This window comes from Urocitellus parryii, chromosome 16 (genome assembly GCF_045843805.1).
Source record: "Urocitellus parryii isolate mUroPar1 chromosome 16, mUroPar1.hap1, whole genome shotgun sequence".
Lineage (NCBI taxonomy): Eukaryota > Metazoa > Chordata > Mammalia > Rodentia > Sciuridae > Urocitellus > Urocitellus parryii.
The window spans coordinates 17,533,029-17,549,167 of record NC_135546.1 but is presented as its reverse complement, the minus strand read 5'-3'; the positions used below and the strand labels follow the sequence as shown (position 1 = coordinate 17,549,167).

Below are 16,139 nucleotides of genomic sequence, written 5' to 3'. Positions count from 1 at the left end.
AAAAGGGGTCAAAACCCTGTTTCTTTCTAGAATAGGCTCACACCACCTTCCTGCAGTGAGCACAGGCAGCCTGGGTTCTAACAAATTGCATCAGGAATTCAGTCACCAGCCAAGTAGGAGAGCTACAGCAGCCCGACTCCAGCTGTGGGAAAGGCTCCTATCAAATAGGCGAAGGAACTAGTCCTCCAACGACGTGGGTATGGAAAAAGAGACCCACTCACGTGGGGCTAGAATATCAGTTTAGTGCAGCCATTTTAAAAAATAGAATGGAGTTCTTTAAAAGCTAACAACCACTCTGGATGCATTTCCAAAGGAACTTGAACCAGTGTGTTCATAAATGGCTGCATACCCATCACTGTTCCAGGATCCACAGGAGTCAGGACAGGGAACTTCTGAAGTGGCTCTGGCTAAGGAGAGTCCTCCCAGCTGCAGGGCCATCACCTACTCCCCTGAGAACTACTTCCCCTAAATGCACCTGCTCATAGGTCCACAGGTGGCTGAGATGTACCAGATGCTCAGGAGACCTCAGATGAGCCAGGTGTGGGATCCTCGTGTCAGGCAGAGCCAAAACAGGACAGGGAAAATACCACAGAGGGCATGAGACCCTGGGACATGCAGTCCACAGGGGGGACACTCAGCCCAAAGACATTCTGACAAGTTGTCTGGCCTGGCAGAGGAGGGGAGAATTCACATGCACACACATGCATACACATGCACACACACACACACACACTCACACATGTGCACACATATTTGTACTGGAAATGGGGACAGGGGACTTGAATTTGAGGGATTCATTGATACATGTGTACAGGTTTCGTCTGGGAGATGGGGTTCTGGATCTGACATTTTGCTTTCATTATATTTAGAACATTCAGGGGGAACCAAGCAAAAGGGCACACACCTGTAATCCCAGCCAGTCAGGATGCTGAGGCCCAAGTTCAAGACCAGTGCCTGCCTCTGTCTCAGGATAAATGATAAAATGTAGGAGGGATGTAGCTCCGTGGGAAAGGGGCTCTGCGTTCAATCCACTATGCCCCATGCCCCCCCCCAAAAGAAAGAAAAGCTCAGGGGGAAGAAAACCCTGAGACCCCTGCAGATCCCAGCCCCCTTGGGTAGGAAAGAGCCCACGGAGTTGTGGTTCTCACGGTCCCAAGACTCTGAAATCCACCACAGAAGAAATTCAGGGAGGAGACTTGAGCTGCCAATTTGTACAGGAGATACCCATGTGTTCAATAATGAGAATAAAAAGAATCCAACATCTTTAAAACCTGAGAAATGTGAAATAAACACCTATCAGAGAGAAAATTAAACAGTATCAATGAAGATAGGAAACAAAAGAATTCTAATAAACTCAAAGAATTTAAGTGCTTCTTAATTATTTGTGGAAAGTGTTTTGCCATTAAAGACACGATAGCCCCTGCCACAGGGACTTGCTGCAATCAGTTCATAGGACCAGGATAATACATTAATAGTCATGGGATATTCAGATTAAAAATAGTGTAAAATACCATGGGTCAGTTTTACAGGGTGCCATATGCAGGTGGTATTATGTGTAACTCTGATGCACTAATAAACAATCCAGCATGCTTTACTCTTAATGGAAGCACCCAATCCTAAAATTCATCCACAAACTTAAATATATGTAAACTTAACCAAGAAACTTTTGAAGTATAAGAGCAAAAAATTATAAGAGAAAAAATAATAATAAGAAGAAGTTATTACCTAACACTTGCATTGTGAAGCTGTTCTGTTACAATTGTCATCAAGGAATCACGAGGTCAACAGAGTCCACCCAGGAAACCACGTGGTTGTAAAAATCATACACTTAATTGCAACGGAAAAGTCATTATCAATCCAACCCTAACCAGGCCAATCTCAGCAACTTAGCCAGACCCGCGGTCAGAATAAAAACTAAAAACTACCAGGGAGAGAGCTCAGTGTTAACTACCAAAACACAACCACCACCAAAAAAATAAATAAATAAATAAATGAACTCCACAAAACTAGCTTAGGCAAGGTCCCTGTTCACCGCAGCTTCTCTCCTGCAGGAAAATGGTGTTTGGAAATTTGATTTTTTTGGGGGGAGGGGGGTGCTGGGCATAGATCTCAGGGCCACTCGACCACTGAGCCCCATCCCCAGCCCTATTTTGCGTTTGATTTCAAGGCAGGGTCTCCCTGAGTCTCTAAGTGCCTCACCCACTTGTGGAGGCTGGCCTTGACCTCGCAATCCTCCTGCATCAGCCCCCACCCACAGCAACTGGGAATGACAGGTGTGTGCCATCGCCAGGCTTGGAGATTGGATTCTTCTAGTGGTCCCACCTGTCAATCACCACAGCCCAGGAAGATGCCAGGCTGCCATGCTCACCTGCCAGAGAGATAGGACTTGAGCAGGGGCTGAGGCTGCCCAGGGGATGGGGAGGCTGCCAGGAGTCTCCGCCACTGTCACGCTCTCCACCCGGCTGGCCAGGGGGACAGAGGGGCACTGTCCTCAATGGGCTCAGGCCTGTGGTTGCGGAGAGCCCCCGGAGTCAGGGTCGGCCAACTCGGGTTCCCCCCACAGCCGGTCCAGCCAGAGGGACTCCCTGCCCCGCCTCCCTCCGGAGCCTCCCTGTCCAGGCACCAGGGGCCACTGCACACTCACCATCTCCTGGTGCCCAGCAGCCAAGCCTGCCCTGGGGAGCTTAGGCCCCTGCAATGGCAGGGCCACCAGGGTCCTGGGCACCAGCGAAGCCTGGAGTCCAACTGCAGGAATCTGAGGGGAACCGCGGACCGCGGAGAAATAAATCCCATTCCCAGCGCGGAGGCCCGCCCCCTGCTGCTGGCTACGCTCAGGATTGGTCAGCGCTCAGATCGGGGGCTTCTGATTGGACAGGGAATTAGTCAGTCTCTGCTCTCCCAAGTCTGAGCCCAGAGAGCCTTCTTTTTGAGTGACAGGGGGTGATCTCTGCTCCAGGCAGAGGAAACAAGAATGGCAGGGTTTGGGTGCAACTTTTTTCTTTTCCTTTTGAGGTCTCGGCATTGGGTCAGGGTCAGGGTGACCAGAATTCTAAGTTCTGTTGGGTTTTGATGTTAGGAAATTGAAGTCATTCCTTGACAGTTTCACCACCTGGGCCTCCTCCTATAATAAGACCACCCAGAGCCTCCTAGGGAGGCTGACTAGTCCTCTGTTCATCTGTGCAAAATTCTCCAAGCAGAACTGGCCTTTCCCCCTTGGGAACTGCCCAGTAGTGGAGGCTCTCGACTGGGCATGGCAGGCGCCCTGGAGGAGGCTCCGACCAGGTTGGCAGCATTAGAGCTGATGTTCCTCCAGCTGAGTTGAATCTATGTGGAGCCCACGTTGAGGCTGGAGGCAGAGTAAGGAGATCAGCACAGAAGAGACCCGGAGACCCGGTAAACCCCAGCTGCACCCGGGCTCCCTCGCTCTCTGGCCACTGGGGGTTGAATTCAGAGGACTTGACCTCTGAACCCCTTCTCCAGCCCTAGCTTGAAGTTTATTTAGAGACAGGGTCTCACTGAGTTGCTTAGCACCTTGCTTTTGCTGAGGCTGCCTTTGAATTCCCCATCCTCCTGCCTCAGCCTCCCCAGCCGCTGCAATGACAGGCGTGCGTCACTTTTTTTCTTTCTTTTTGAGAGAAATACCTGCGGTGGCCACAGGATAACAGCCTTGCACAGATCAAGGCCATCCTGGGTGCTCTCCCTGGCTCCCGCCAGGCCCCTGGATCCCAGGCAATGGGATCCTGCATCCTCCTAAAACCAGAGACCCCCTGCCCAGGTGTGCATCCTTATATCAGCTGAATACTCTGCAGTTGACAAGAAAAAAAAAAAAGAGACAGAGACCCTATCTGCTTGTCTTGATGCAAACAAAGTCAATGTGTTTCCAAAGAGAGCTCTGGTCTTGTCCTCCCAATTCAGTGGTGCAAAAAGTCACATAATACAGAGAAGACTTCTCCTTAAGAGGGGCTCAAGGGTCTCTCTCTTAACGAAAAACAATTTGCGTTTGACTGGGAGTCCAGGAAAGCCAATTCCAGATTTTCCTAATTTGGAAAATAACTCCATAGACTCCAATGCACCCGGCTCCTCTCTGCCTTAGTTAACCATGGAGGCCTCGAGGTTACCTGCCCCCTGGGAGCCCTGCAGATGAAGGGGGGGTCCTTTCTTCTCTGTGCAGCGCCCTGAACCTCCACCTTCCCACAGGCTCCAACACCTTTGACAGCATCCAATGGGGGAGTGTGGGAGGCCAACCTTACAGGTGACTGAGTTACACTCCCCAGCTGGGTGCTGAGGCCCTCAGTCACAGAAATGGGTGTATCTTCCTACAGCCCCATGGGTGCAGCTATGCTCACCTGTTCCTTTGTAATAGAACCCCTTGCCCTGTTTAGGATAGAATCTTCCATGGAAGTGCCTTGTGTGTGTCCCCTTCTCTTACTGTGCCCTTAGGTGTGGCCTACCCAGGTGTCAGTCAACCTGCTGACAGTGGACATCATGAAGATAGACTCAGCCCCCTGAAACCTGACCCCTTGCCTCATTTGAATAGCTTCTCCTCAATAAAAGGGGTCAGCTCGTGCTCTCGTTCTCTTTCCGCAGACCATTAAGGTCAGAGGAGCCGGCACAGCGACCCCAAAGAAAAAGGTATTTGTGTCTCTTGTGTGGTTATTTCATGCAGCCCAGTTTGCCCAGTTTAACTAGAGTGACCCCTGAGCCTTTTAGTCGAGAGAACAGAAACCCAGCAGGGGGGCGGTTTAGAAAATTCTGGAATGTACCTAAGGACATTTCCTCATCCAGCTATGATGCTATGAATTTGGTCCCATGGTCCTTTTCAGTACTTTTTATCTTCTTCTGTTTTATTGGTTCATCTTAGATATACATGACCATAGAGTCCATTTTGGTAAAATTATCCAGACATAAAATATACCTTATTCTCATTAGGACCCCATTCATTTGGGTGGGCATCATGGGTGGATTCACTTAGGTATTTTCATATATTTAAATAAGAACATTATGGTGGATTCATGCTACTGTCTCTCCTGTTCTTATGTCCCCTCCCTTCCTGTTGCTCCCCTTTTCGCTCATCTAGTGAACTTCTCTCCTTGACCCCCATTCCTTGTGATGTAGATAACACATGTCAGGGAAAACATGTACCCTTTGGTTTGGGGGGATTGCCTTATTTTACTTTAGCATGATAATCTCCAGATCCATTCATTTGCTGGCCAATGTTATGAAGTCATCCTTTTTTAAAGCTGAGTAATATTCCACCGTGTATACACACCACAATTTCTTTATCTATTCATCTGTTGGTGGGCATTTAGGCTGGCTCCATAGCTTAGCTAGTGTGAGTTGTGCTATCATGAACACTAATGTGGCTGTGTCCCTGTAGTATGCTGATTTTAAATCCTCTGGACATATTCTGTGGAGTGGTATAACTGAGTCAGAGGGTGGTTCCAGTCCTAGTTTCTTGACGAATCTCCATCCTGCTTTCCAGAGGGGCTGCCCCAATGTGCAGTTTCTCCAACAAGGTGTGAGCATTCCCTGTCCCCCACATCCTCACCAATTTATTGTTACTGTATTCTTGATAATTGCCATTCTGACTGGAGTGAAAGAGAATCTCAGTGTAGTTTTAATTTGCATTTCTCTAATTGCTAGAATATGTTGCCTTTTCAGTATTTTTTAAAAATGTTTTCTATTGGAGTCGGACACAATATATTTATTCTATCCATTTATTTTTCTGTGGTGCTGAGATGGAACCCAGTGCCTGCACGTGCTAGGCGAGTGCTCTATAGCTGAGCCCCAGCCTCAGCCCTCATTTTCAGTATTTTTTACTTTTGCTTCTCAGTAACAGCAGCCCAGGTATTTGGGGGACCAGTTTTGCTGCATTTATGAAATGGGAACATTTCTCTTGAAGGAAGACTGAGAAGGTCAAGGCACATGCCCAGGATTCCAGGGATGAGCAGTACACGGTTGTCCTGCCCAGGATGAGGAGAAGATTATGTGGCTGAGAAGAGGGAAAGAGCTGGAGACAGCCTGGGGCCAGAAACACTCCTTCCCCCATGAGGGAAATGATTAATTATTCTTGATGTTACTTTTCTTAACCAAAATGAGAAATTTTCCTAAGCTACCAGTGCCACTAAATATACATCCCTAGATGGAGCTCAGATTTGTCTTGAGAGGCAAGGAAAAGTGAATAACCAACCCAGTGGTTCCAGTAACCAACAAGCTAGACCTTGGGCTCCTTGGGGACAAAACACAGGGGTTTACCCAATAATTAACAATCCAACAGCACCTGACACCCAATTAATGGGGGACAGAGAATTGGATCAGTGGGTGTGGGGGTCTGTGGGTGGCCAGCTGCAGGAGCTTGCCTCTGGGTACATTCCTTGCATCTGGGAGGTTTTTCAACACCAATGAGATAAACAGAGTGGTGAGAACACTGGCAAAACCCTCTGCAATATTCTAGCCAGGAAAATTCATGAGCACTTTAAACGCATCTTAATGTTTACCCTTGGTCAAATGTGCCTCAATAAGAATTCAACCATTTGAAAAAAGTGCCAACATGAAAAGTTTCTGAAATTGGCTGGTTTGTGGACCACATTTGTGGATGACTGCAGAAACCATATGAGCCCATGGCTAAATACATAAGTAAAAATAGAAATCTAATAATGAGCATTCTCTTAAGACTTCCTTTCTGAAAACACTGCCCTATGTACTTTGATAAGTAAATGACCATTTAATCTTTCCTCTAGCAACACTTGAGGTCCATAAAGAACTGTGGAACACATCTGGTTGGAGCAGAAATGCTGGGATACCAAGAAGAAAGTTACACTGAACCTCAAAGGAGAAGGTTCATAAAGCACCAGAATGCAGAAATGCCCACAAAAAAATTTGAAATGAAAAACAAGAAACTGGGGGTTGTGGCTCAGTGAGAGAGCACCTGCCTAGCACCTGTGAGGCATAGGGTTCCATCCTCAGCACCACATTAAAAATAAATATATAAAATAAAGGTATACTGTCCAACTAAAAACTATTTTTAAAAATAAAGATCAGATTTTTTTTTAAAAAAAGCAACTCCCTGCAATGCAGCATTTCTCCTAGACCAGCTTCCTGGACCCCTAAATACTAGCATGGTATGAGCAAGCTTTGAAAAATGGGTGAGAAATTACAGAAGACTGCTCTGGCCCCATCTCTAGTCCAGCCCCACTTGAATGCCCTCTGCAAATAGCAACACCTCTGACCTTGTATTTGCTGTCCTTCCCTTTAGAGTTTCTCACATTTTTTTTTCTTTTTTTCTTCTTGTGATGCTGGGGATTGAACCTGGGACCTTGTGCATGCAAGGCATGTATGCTACTGCCCTCACTGTATCCCGAGCCCCTCACTTTCTTTTGTGAATGTGTATCTGCTTTTCTAAATAGGTCTTTCCATGTGCCTGACAAATGATGAAGTATTCTTCCTTGGGTGACGACTATAGCATTTTCCTATTGGACAGAATAAGGGGCTCCAGTGGCTCTTCATTATGCCCAGGGACTGATACCTCATCCCTCAGATCATTGTGGCATGCGGGGGGAGGGGTTACCTTGCATTGTCAGATGAAATCAGGTTCCATCCTGGGAGTTAAGCATGCTCCAGACTGCCTTGTTTACACACAAGCCATTCTTAAAGGACACTTTGGCATACAACCATATACTATGGAAAGGAGGTTCAACTTCCTTCCTGGTGGACATTTTAGCATTACAACGAAGTAGAATTGACTTCCTAGTCACCGGTACTTTATCTTGAGGTTATTTGTGAAAGAGGTTTGTTCTAAACTTATTAAACACATCTCAACTTCTTGGGACATAGTCCCATGGGAAATCATGTTTTCCATTAGGAGAGGGTCAAGGTGTGTCTTCTATTCTTAGGCTCCAAGGTGCTAACATGCAACATGGACACAAACAGAATGTGGTGCATGAGTAATTGGAGACATGTTCTCCAATAACAGTTCCTTTTGGTGGAATGGTCTGGTGCAAAATAAAAGCTAAAAAAGGTAAAGCAGGGGAAAAAAAACCCACGGGACACAGGAAGTAATTTTAAAAGTGGGGGTGGGATGGACTAGCCTATCTTAAGGATGAAGCTTCCATACTCAAAGGAGCAAAATGGAGCCCATGTTTGCTTTATTTATATCAGGAAATATCAAAGGTTTTCCATGGACTGTTCTTTGCCAAATAAGGTAGAAGGTGGGCTTTGCAGTTTCCAATGGGTTATCCCCAATTTTAGAACTAGAAGAGGGGTCTTCCTAGTAGAGCAGAGATAGGGTCATGTGCCTTGGGCAATCTAGTGCACTCTGGGGAGCTGCGGATAGTTCCCAAGGTGAGACCTAAATCTCCATGGCTCCATACCCAGAGAAGACCCTGAAGAAATTCACAGGTTGCACCCTGAATACTCCCCCTTTTTTCTTTGCAAAAGAAAATGATGAGCTCTTATTTCAAATTCCCAGACTCTTGTTCTGAGTGTGTGACAGCCTATTATCACAATACAAAAATGAACGAGTAGCAAACACCTCATTCCAATCATATACCATGCAGAGTGTTTCAGTGTGTTTCCAGGGTTAAAGCCTTTTCATTCTTGAATTATTTCCAGTTAGAGAGGGAGGATCGATAAGATCGATTTTGCTTTTTTGAATATCCTGGATGTTATGATGTAACTCCATAAGATCAGGGCTACTATTAATTGCTATACCAAATACCCATTAGCTGATGTAACCTTTTCTCAAACCGATTGGGAAGCATTATATTTGGCTGCAGAAACACAGACATTCAGAGTGAGATGGCATTTAAACCTTTCCTGAAACTTGAGAGCAGAAAGCTCATTACCAATATTTATGACAGAAGTTTCTAAAGCATTCAATTTTTTTTTCAATATTTTCATCAATATTTATGATTATTGAGGGATTGGGAAGTATATTGAACCAAATTATTAAGAAATTTTGCATGTTGAATATTCTGAGATCTAGCCACTGAGGCTGTAACTGTAGAAGTGATGAATGAAATTAAATGAAATTTTAAAAATTATAACGAAGAATTATGAGTCCAAGAGCTCACTTAAGTCTAGTAACCTGAGCATACGTTTGTTGTAAAGCCTGAACACCAGCATCAGCATGCCATGGCTCTGAAATTTTGACTGCTAGTAAGACAAAGGAAGACTGGTGAAGGATTACTGCTCCTTTCCCTTGTTATATCTAGAGATGCAATTAGGTAAATTGAACTTTTTACAGGCTACAAGATATTTATCAACCTTTCTCTTAACTCTCACATTTCCAGTAAGTAAAGCATAAGGAGATTGAACCAGGCCTGCAGCCATACCAGGAACCCTCTTTACACCCCCTGCCTACAAAGTCAGGCATAGGGCTGTCAGTGTAATATAGGAAATCTGAGGCTGCAATTAAGCTCCAAACACCTTTCTGGATACCGCCTTCACTGAAGGTTAGGATATTACCAACAAAACCTCCAGGGATCATGGCATCCTTACGTGATTGTCTTTTGTCAATTCTTGGAGACCAGTCTAAAATATATCTACTATTTCTAGAACCTTTTTGTTGTACTGGCAAGACATCTGCACAGTCTATCCATTTAGGAAAGGTGCCAAATTCTATTGCAGAATGATTACGACAGTAAGGTATTGGCAGACGTTCTGTGGCAATGACTAGCATGTTATGAGAAAGTCCCATTTTAATAACTGTTTGGACATACTGCTTAGAGTCCCAGGATCCTCTTCCTCCTTTGTAGCTTTCACTTCCTGCTGGGGGTCAGGGCTGACATCTCTGGATCAATCTTAAGTCATATGAACCTCGGTTCTTGGTCCTCCATGTCTGATAGCATGTTCAGGTACCCCAATAGGATGAGAGGCACCTTCTGGGAAAACACAAGCATGACCTCTACCCCACATTATCACTGAATCCGATCCTTTCTGTTGTTATGTTTCTAAGTCATTCCACCAAACTTGGACCAAGGAACCCGTTGCTGTGGAAGATGTGTCTTTCAGCTACAGTGTTACTATCAGAGTCACAATTTTAAAAAAATTAAAACAAAGCATGATTAAGGTTATTTTGTGGGGCCTTATCCCCCCTTTTTTGTAACTGTAGCTTAAGAGATAAATGAGCTCATTCTACCAATGGCTGGACCTTGAGGCTTATGGGGAATACCTGCTTTATGATCAATACAAAATTGATGGCAAAACTGCCGAAAAGAAAAATTAGTATAAGCTGGAGTATTATCAATTTCAATCTGTAAAGGACATCCTAATGCTGCACAAGTAGCTAGACAGTGAGAAATAACATGCTGAGTATTTTCTTTTACACAGGCAATGTCAAAAATAAATCTAGAGTAAGTATCAAAAATAACATGAACTTAACACTGTTTGCCAAATTGACCAATGTGAATTACATCCATTTGCTATAACTGATTTGGTCATAAACCATGAGATTAACCCCCATTGGTGAAGATAAAATATGTATAAAACATTCTGAGATTTGATGAACAATTTGACAAGTTTTTCCCCAGGAATATTAATTTTTTATGAAAAGAAGAAGCATTCTGATGATGTAAAGAATGTGAGGCTTATGCAAAATCATATAAAAATATTTATTCACAAATGGCAACAAGTTGATCAATCTTATCACCTGATTCTAAAGGGCCTGCAAGATTAAAATGTGCCCTTATATGGCTAATGAAACATGGATGGTGACACATTTGAATTGTCTTTTGTAAGGTCTGAAACAAATTAAATAACTCTTGCAAAGGTGTGTTCCCATTAGTTGATGTTTTAATATTTTGTGTGACTCCAACTGCAATATAAACTATCAGAATAAATATGGATTGACTCATTTGCAAAATGAATTAAAGCCCAAATGAGAGCTTAAATTTCTGCTCATTCTGCAGAAGTATTTGATGTCTCTATTATCTCTGTATGAACATGGCTATAGAAACCTGCTTTTCCTGAACTCGATCCATCAGCATATACTGTTAGTGCTCCAACTATTGGTTAAGCACATACAATTTTAGGGAAAAGTAAATGTAGTCACAAGAGCAAACTGAATAATTTTATCATGAAGGTAATGGCTTTCCATTTGACCAGGGAAATTAGCAAAAGCTATCGGCCAAGAATTAGAAGATTGCCAAAGCCAATCATGCTCTTGTGTAGAAAAAGTTGCAACAATAATATTAGGCTACTACCCAACTCTGCAAAAATCCTGTTCTTCCTTTAATAATTAACTGAGCAATAAAGCCATGGAATAGAGTTGATGACTTTTGAGGAGAATGAGGTAGGCAAGGCCATTCAATAATTCCCAATTATTGCCACATTGCTCCTGTAGGGGTATGAACAGTGGGAAATGTTAATCCATATATAGACTCTTGTGTATTAACTCTAGTAAGCTGTGCAGTCTTCATGGCAGATTCAACCTTTGTTATGGCAATCCTTTATTCTGCCAATAGTTGATGAGAAGGTAGAGAAGGATCTCCCTGTACAATCTGGAACAAAGGACACAAATCTGCAATGGCTAGTTTCAAACTTGGTCACAGCCAATGAATATCACCTAGTAACTTTTAGAGGTCATGTGCCTTGGGCAATCTAATGTGCTTTGAGAAGCTACCTATAGTTCACAAAGTTAAATCTAAATCTCCATGGCTCCATATCGAGAGAAGACTCCCAAGTAATTCATGGGTGGTTCCTTGCATCTTAGTGAGGCCCTACCTCAAAATAAAACATAAAAATATTTGGAAATGGTCTCAATGGTAAAGTGCTCCTGGGTAAAACCTGCAATACAAGACAAAACAAGCAAATAAACACAATAAAGAAAACAGCTGGAGAACTACACAACTGTCAGATAAAATCAGCTGTAACAGAAATTGTTAGATAGAGGCAAGAACATTATATATACTTGTAATTACATGTATTAAATTATATATATGATATATATGCATATTTATGATAAAAATTAAAATATAATAATACATATCAATAGAGTGGGCAATCTCACAAACTAAGTTATAAATGTATACATGTAAAAAAAACTTCCAAAATATGTGAATTGAAAACTATCAGGAATAAAGGAAGAAACATTTCTACAAAAAGGGGTGGATAATTTGTGATATCTCACTTTCAAGAAAGAATGAAATGACTAGTAAAAAGTCCATGAAAACAAGATGACATGAACAACAATATAACTATACTAGGTCTAGAGGTCTATACAGAATATTCTGCCCCAAAGAGTAGAATACACATTTTACTCCAGTGTGTAGGAAACATTGTACAGAACTTGCCATTTTAAAGCCATAAAAATGTTAATAAATATAAAAACACTGAAATCAGGACAAGTATCTTTTGTAACTACAATGAAATTAAGTTAAAAAACAGAAAATTTAAAAATCTGCTAACATGTAGCAATTAGACAGTGTACACTTTAGGAAGAAAAAAATGGAAAATAGTTTAGGTAGATAAAAATGAAAAAAAAACATGCCTAAACTTATGAGGTGCAGCTAAAGTAGCTCCCAGAAGAAAATTCATAACTACAGAATCCTACATTTTAAAATAAATAACATGTTTAGCAGCAAAATACAACAAACAAAACATGAATTTACACAGTAACTAACTACACAAAGGGAAGCAAGCTGTAATCAAATTGCACAGATGATAAATTTTAATAAAGAATTAAGCAAGAATAAAAGAAATAGACAAAAGAAAGAATTAAGAAAATATCTTGATTGTTCAAAAGATTTACAAAATTGATTGTTCAATTAACCAAGAAAAAATATTGAGAGAGTACTCAAGTTAATAAAAATCAAAAATAAAAGTGAGACCATCAAAACAGACTCCACAAAAAACTTAGAGAATTTTAAGAGCATACAATGATCAACTGAATGTGAACAAATGCCTAAAAAATCCATCAAAACTGACATAGACATAGAAAATCTCAAAAGACTCAATAAGAGACTGAATCAGTATAAACAGAATAAAAACATCCATATCAGAGCTGAAGATGGTTGGCGCACACCTGTATCCCAGTGACTTGGGAGGCTGAGGCAAGAGGATCGTGAGTTCAAAGCCAGCCTTCGCAAAAGCAAGGCACTGAGCAGCTCAGTGAGACCCTGTCTCTAAATAAAATACAAAATAGGGCCGGGGATGTGATTCAGAAGTCAAGGGCCCCTGAGTTCAATCCCTGGTACCCAACAACAACCACAATCCATATTAGAAATGTGAAGTGAACCTATCAAACTATATCTAACTCTAACAACAGATACATGGCTTTATGTGAATTAAATCCTAAGCTCTCTATGAAAGAACTATTTAAATAAAAAGTTCAGCATTTGTGCAAGATATAGCTCCAATATATCAATACAATTTTTGTAGCTGAGCAATAAATATTCAAAGCAAAATTATTAAAAAATTTCTTTTATGGTAGAATCAAACATTAAATACATAGCAAAAAACTTACAAATGTGTCTTGTAAGCAGAAAATACTAAAGAAAATGTTTAAAAGAATAAATAGGCATCAACTATTTATTGATAAGATTAATATTGCTGAAATGGTAAAATGCAAATAGATTTACATATCAATGTAAACCTTACCAAAATTCCCACATGCCATTTTTGAAAAAGATTTAATGGTAAGCCTAAAGTGAATATAGAAGTTCAGTCAACCTCAAATACCAAATATAGGTTTTTTCCAAGAAAAATATAAAGCACAAAATTGGAAGGCTCACACCTCCCAATTTTAAAGCTCAGTATAAAGTTTCAGTACTCAAAGAAACTGGATCCCTATTCCTCACCCTGTTCAAAATCAATTCAAAAGGAGTAAAAGACCTGACTGTGAAACTACAAAATAAACAAGGGAAAGCAATTTAAGACTCTGGTAAGGACAACAAATGTTTTAGACAGAATTTTAAAATCACACAATAAATAAATAAATAAGGCATTAAACTAAAATTCTGATGTACAGAAAAGAAAAAAAGTAGAATCCCTATAAAATGTCAGAAAATCTTTGCCCAGTATGCATTTGATGCAAGCTTCATATTTAGAATATGTAAAGAACAAAAAAATTTATAACACCAAACAATCAAAAATTAAGTAATGCCATTCAAGTGGGCAAATGAAGTAGACAGTTTTCAAAAGAAGAAACAAAAAGTTCCAGTAAACATATAGAAAAATGTTCCATATATTAGCCTTCAGGAAAATGCAAATCAAAAATACAATGAGGAAGGCTGGGGAAACAGCTCAGTTGGTAGAGTGCTTGCCTTGCATGCGCAAGGCCCTGGGTTCAGTCCCCAGCACCACAAGAAAAAAAATACACAAGGTATCACCACACCCCAGTCAGAATGTATAACTTATAAAAGTGACAAACAGTGATGTGGATGTGGAGAAAAATCAACACTTATGCACGGGTGTGTAGCCAATATGGAAAACTGTGCATATTACTCAAAAAAGTAACAATAGCTGGGATCATGGCACACAACTAATCCCATATATTTAAGAAGCTAAAGGAGGAGGACTACAAAGTTTAAGGCCAGCTTGTGCAAGTTCAAGGTCAAACAGTGCAAAACCCTGTCTCCAATTAAAAAAAAATGCTGGGGGACCAGGAATGGTGATAATTGTCATGGGTCATTCAGAGGGGCTTCCCACATGTCCGTCCTTCTTTCTTTGAAAAAGCAAGTGATGGGTCATTATTTCAAGTCCCTGAATTCTTCTTCATCTGGCACAAAATCCTACAATTACAACACAAGAGAGAATTAGTAGCAACGAGAACAATACAATGATATACCATGCAGAGTGTTTAAGAATGTTTCCAGGGTTAAAGCTGTTTAATTCTTTAAGTATTTGATCAGCTAAAGAAATAGGATCTGAAAAATCAATCTTACTTTTCTGTATATCTTGAATCTGATGATGCAGCTCCAAAAGATCCAAGCTGTTATTATTCTGCCAAATATCCAACAAATGGTTTTGAACCTTCTCCCAATACCATTAAGAAGCATTGCATTTGGCAGCAGTGACACACACATACTTATAGCTAGCAGGACATTTAGGTCTTTCCTTGAATTTCAAAGCAAAAAGTTCATTACTTATATTCATGACAGCAGCCTCTAAGGCATTTAGCTTGGTCTCAATCCTTTCATCAACATTTATTTGATTGTGAAGAGCCTTGGAAGTATTCTGAGCCAAATTATTAAGACAATTTGCATGTTGAATATTTGAGATATGGCCACCAAAGCTGTCACCATGGAAGCAATAAAAGAAACCAAGGGAACAACTCCCACTATTATGAGCCCAAGAGCACATTTAGGTCTCCCTCGCTGGGTGTGTATTTGTTGTAAGACTTGAAAACCAGCATCAGCCTACCATGGCTCTGAAATATTTCCTGGTAATAAGACAAAAGAGGGCTGATGAAGTATCATCGTTCCTTTTTCTCTATAATTTCTGGTGATAGAATTAGTTAAATTACATTTACTACATTTTACAAAATATCCATCATCTTCCATTATTAACTTTCACATTTCCAGTAATTGAAGCATAAGGAGATTGAATACAGGCCTATAAGCCATAGCAAGAATCTTCCTTCTAATACTTGCTTACAAAGTCTGGTAAAGGTTTGTCAGTAAAATGTAAGAATTCGGAGGCAGCAATTAAGCGCCAAGCATCTTTCTGAATGCCACATTCGCTGAAGGTCAGGATGTCAATAAGTATGGAGACGCCTTGCAAAACCAGCATGGGACCACCATTTGACCCAGCGATCCCTCTCCTGGGACTATACCCAAAGGAGTTAAAAACAGCATACTACAGGGACACAGCCACATTAAGATTTATAGCAGCACAATTCACAATAGCTAAACCATAGAACCAACCTAGATGTCCTTCAACAGATGAATGGATAAATAAAATGTGATTTTATATATGTATATATTACCCCCACGAATCGAATATTACTTAGATTTAAAGATAAATGAAACTATGGCATTCAGTGGTAAATGGATGGAGTTGAAGAATATCAGGTTAAATTAAATAAGCCCCCCAAACACACACACACACACACACACACACACAAACACAAAGGCCAAATGTTCTCTCTGATTAGTGTATGCTAATTCACAATGAGGGGTGGGGAAGAAGAGTTACTTTAG

The 16,139-nt window shown here is 41.3% G+C and overlaps 1 protein-coding gene across 1 annotated transcript in view; it reads right to left on the bottom strand.

Moving 5' to 3' along the window:
* Nucleotides 1-15,729, bottom strand: part of LOC144250601 (uncharacterized) — a 114,648-nt gene extending 98,919 nt beyond the window's left edge. The window contains exon 1 of the mRNA XM_077793505.1: nt 15,595-15,729. Within this exon, the coding sequence (XP_077649631.1) occupies nt 15,595-15,729 (135 nt within the window). The remainder of the gene's footprint in view (nt 1-15,594) is intronic.
* Nucleotides 15,730-16,139: the final 410 nt, after the last annotated feature.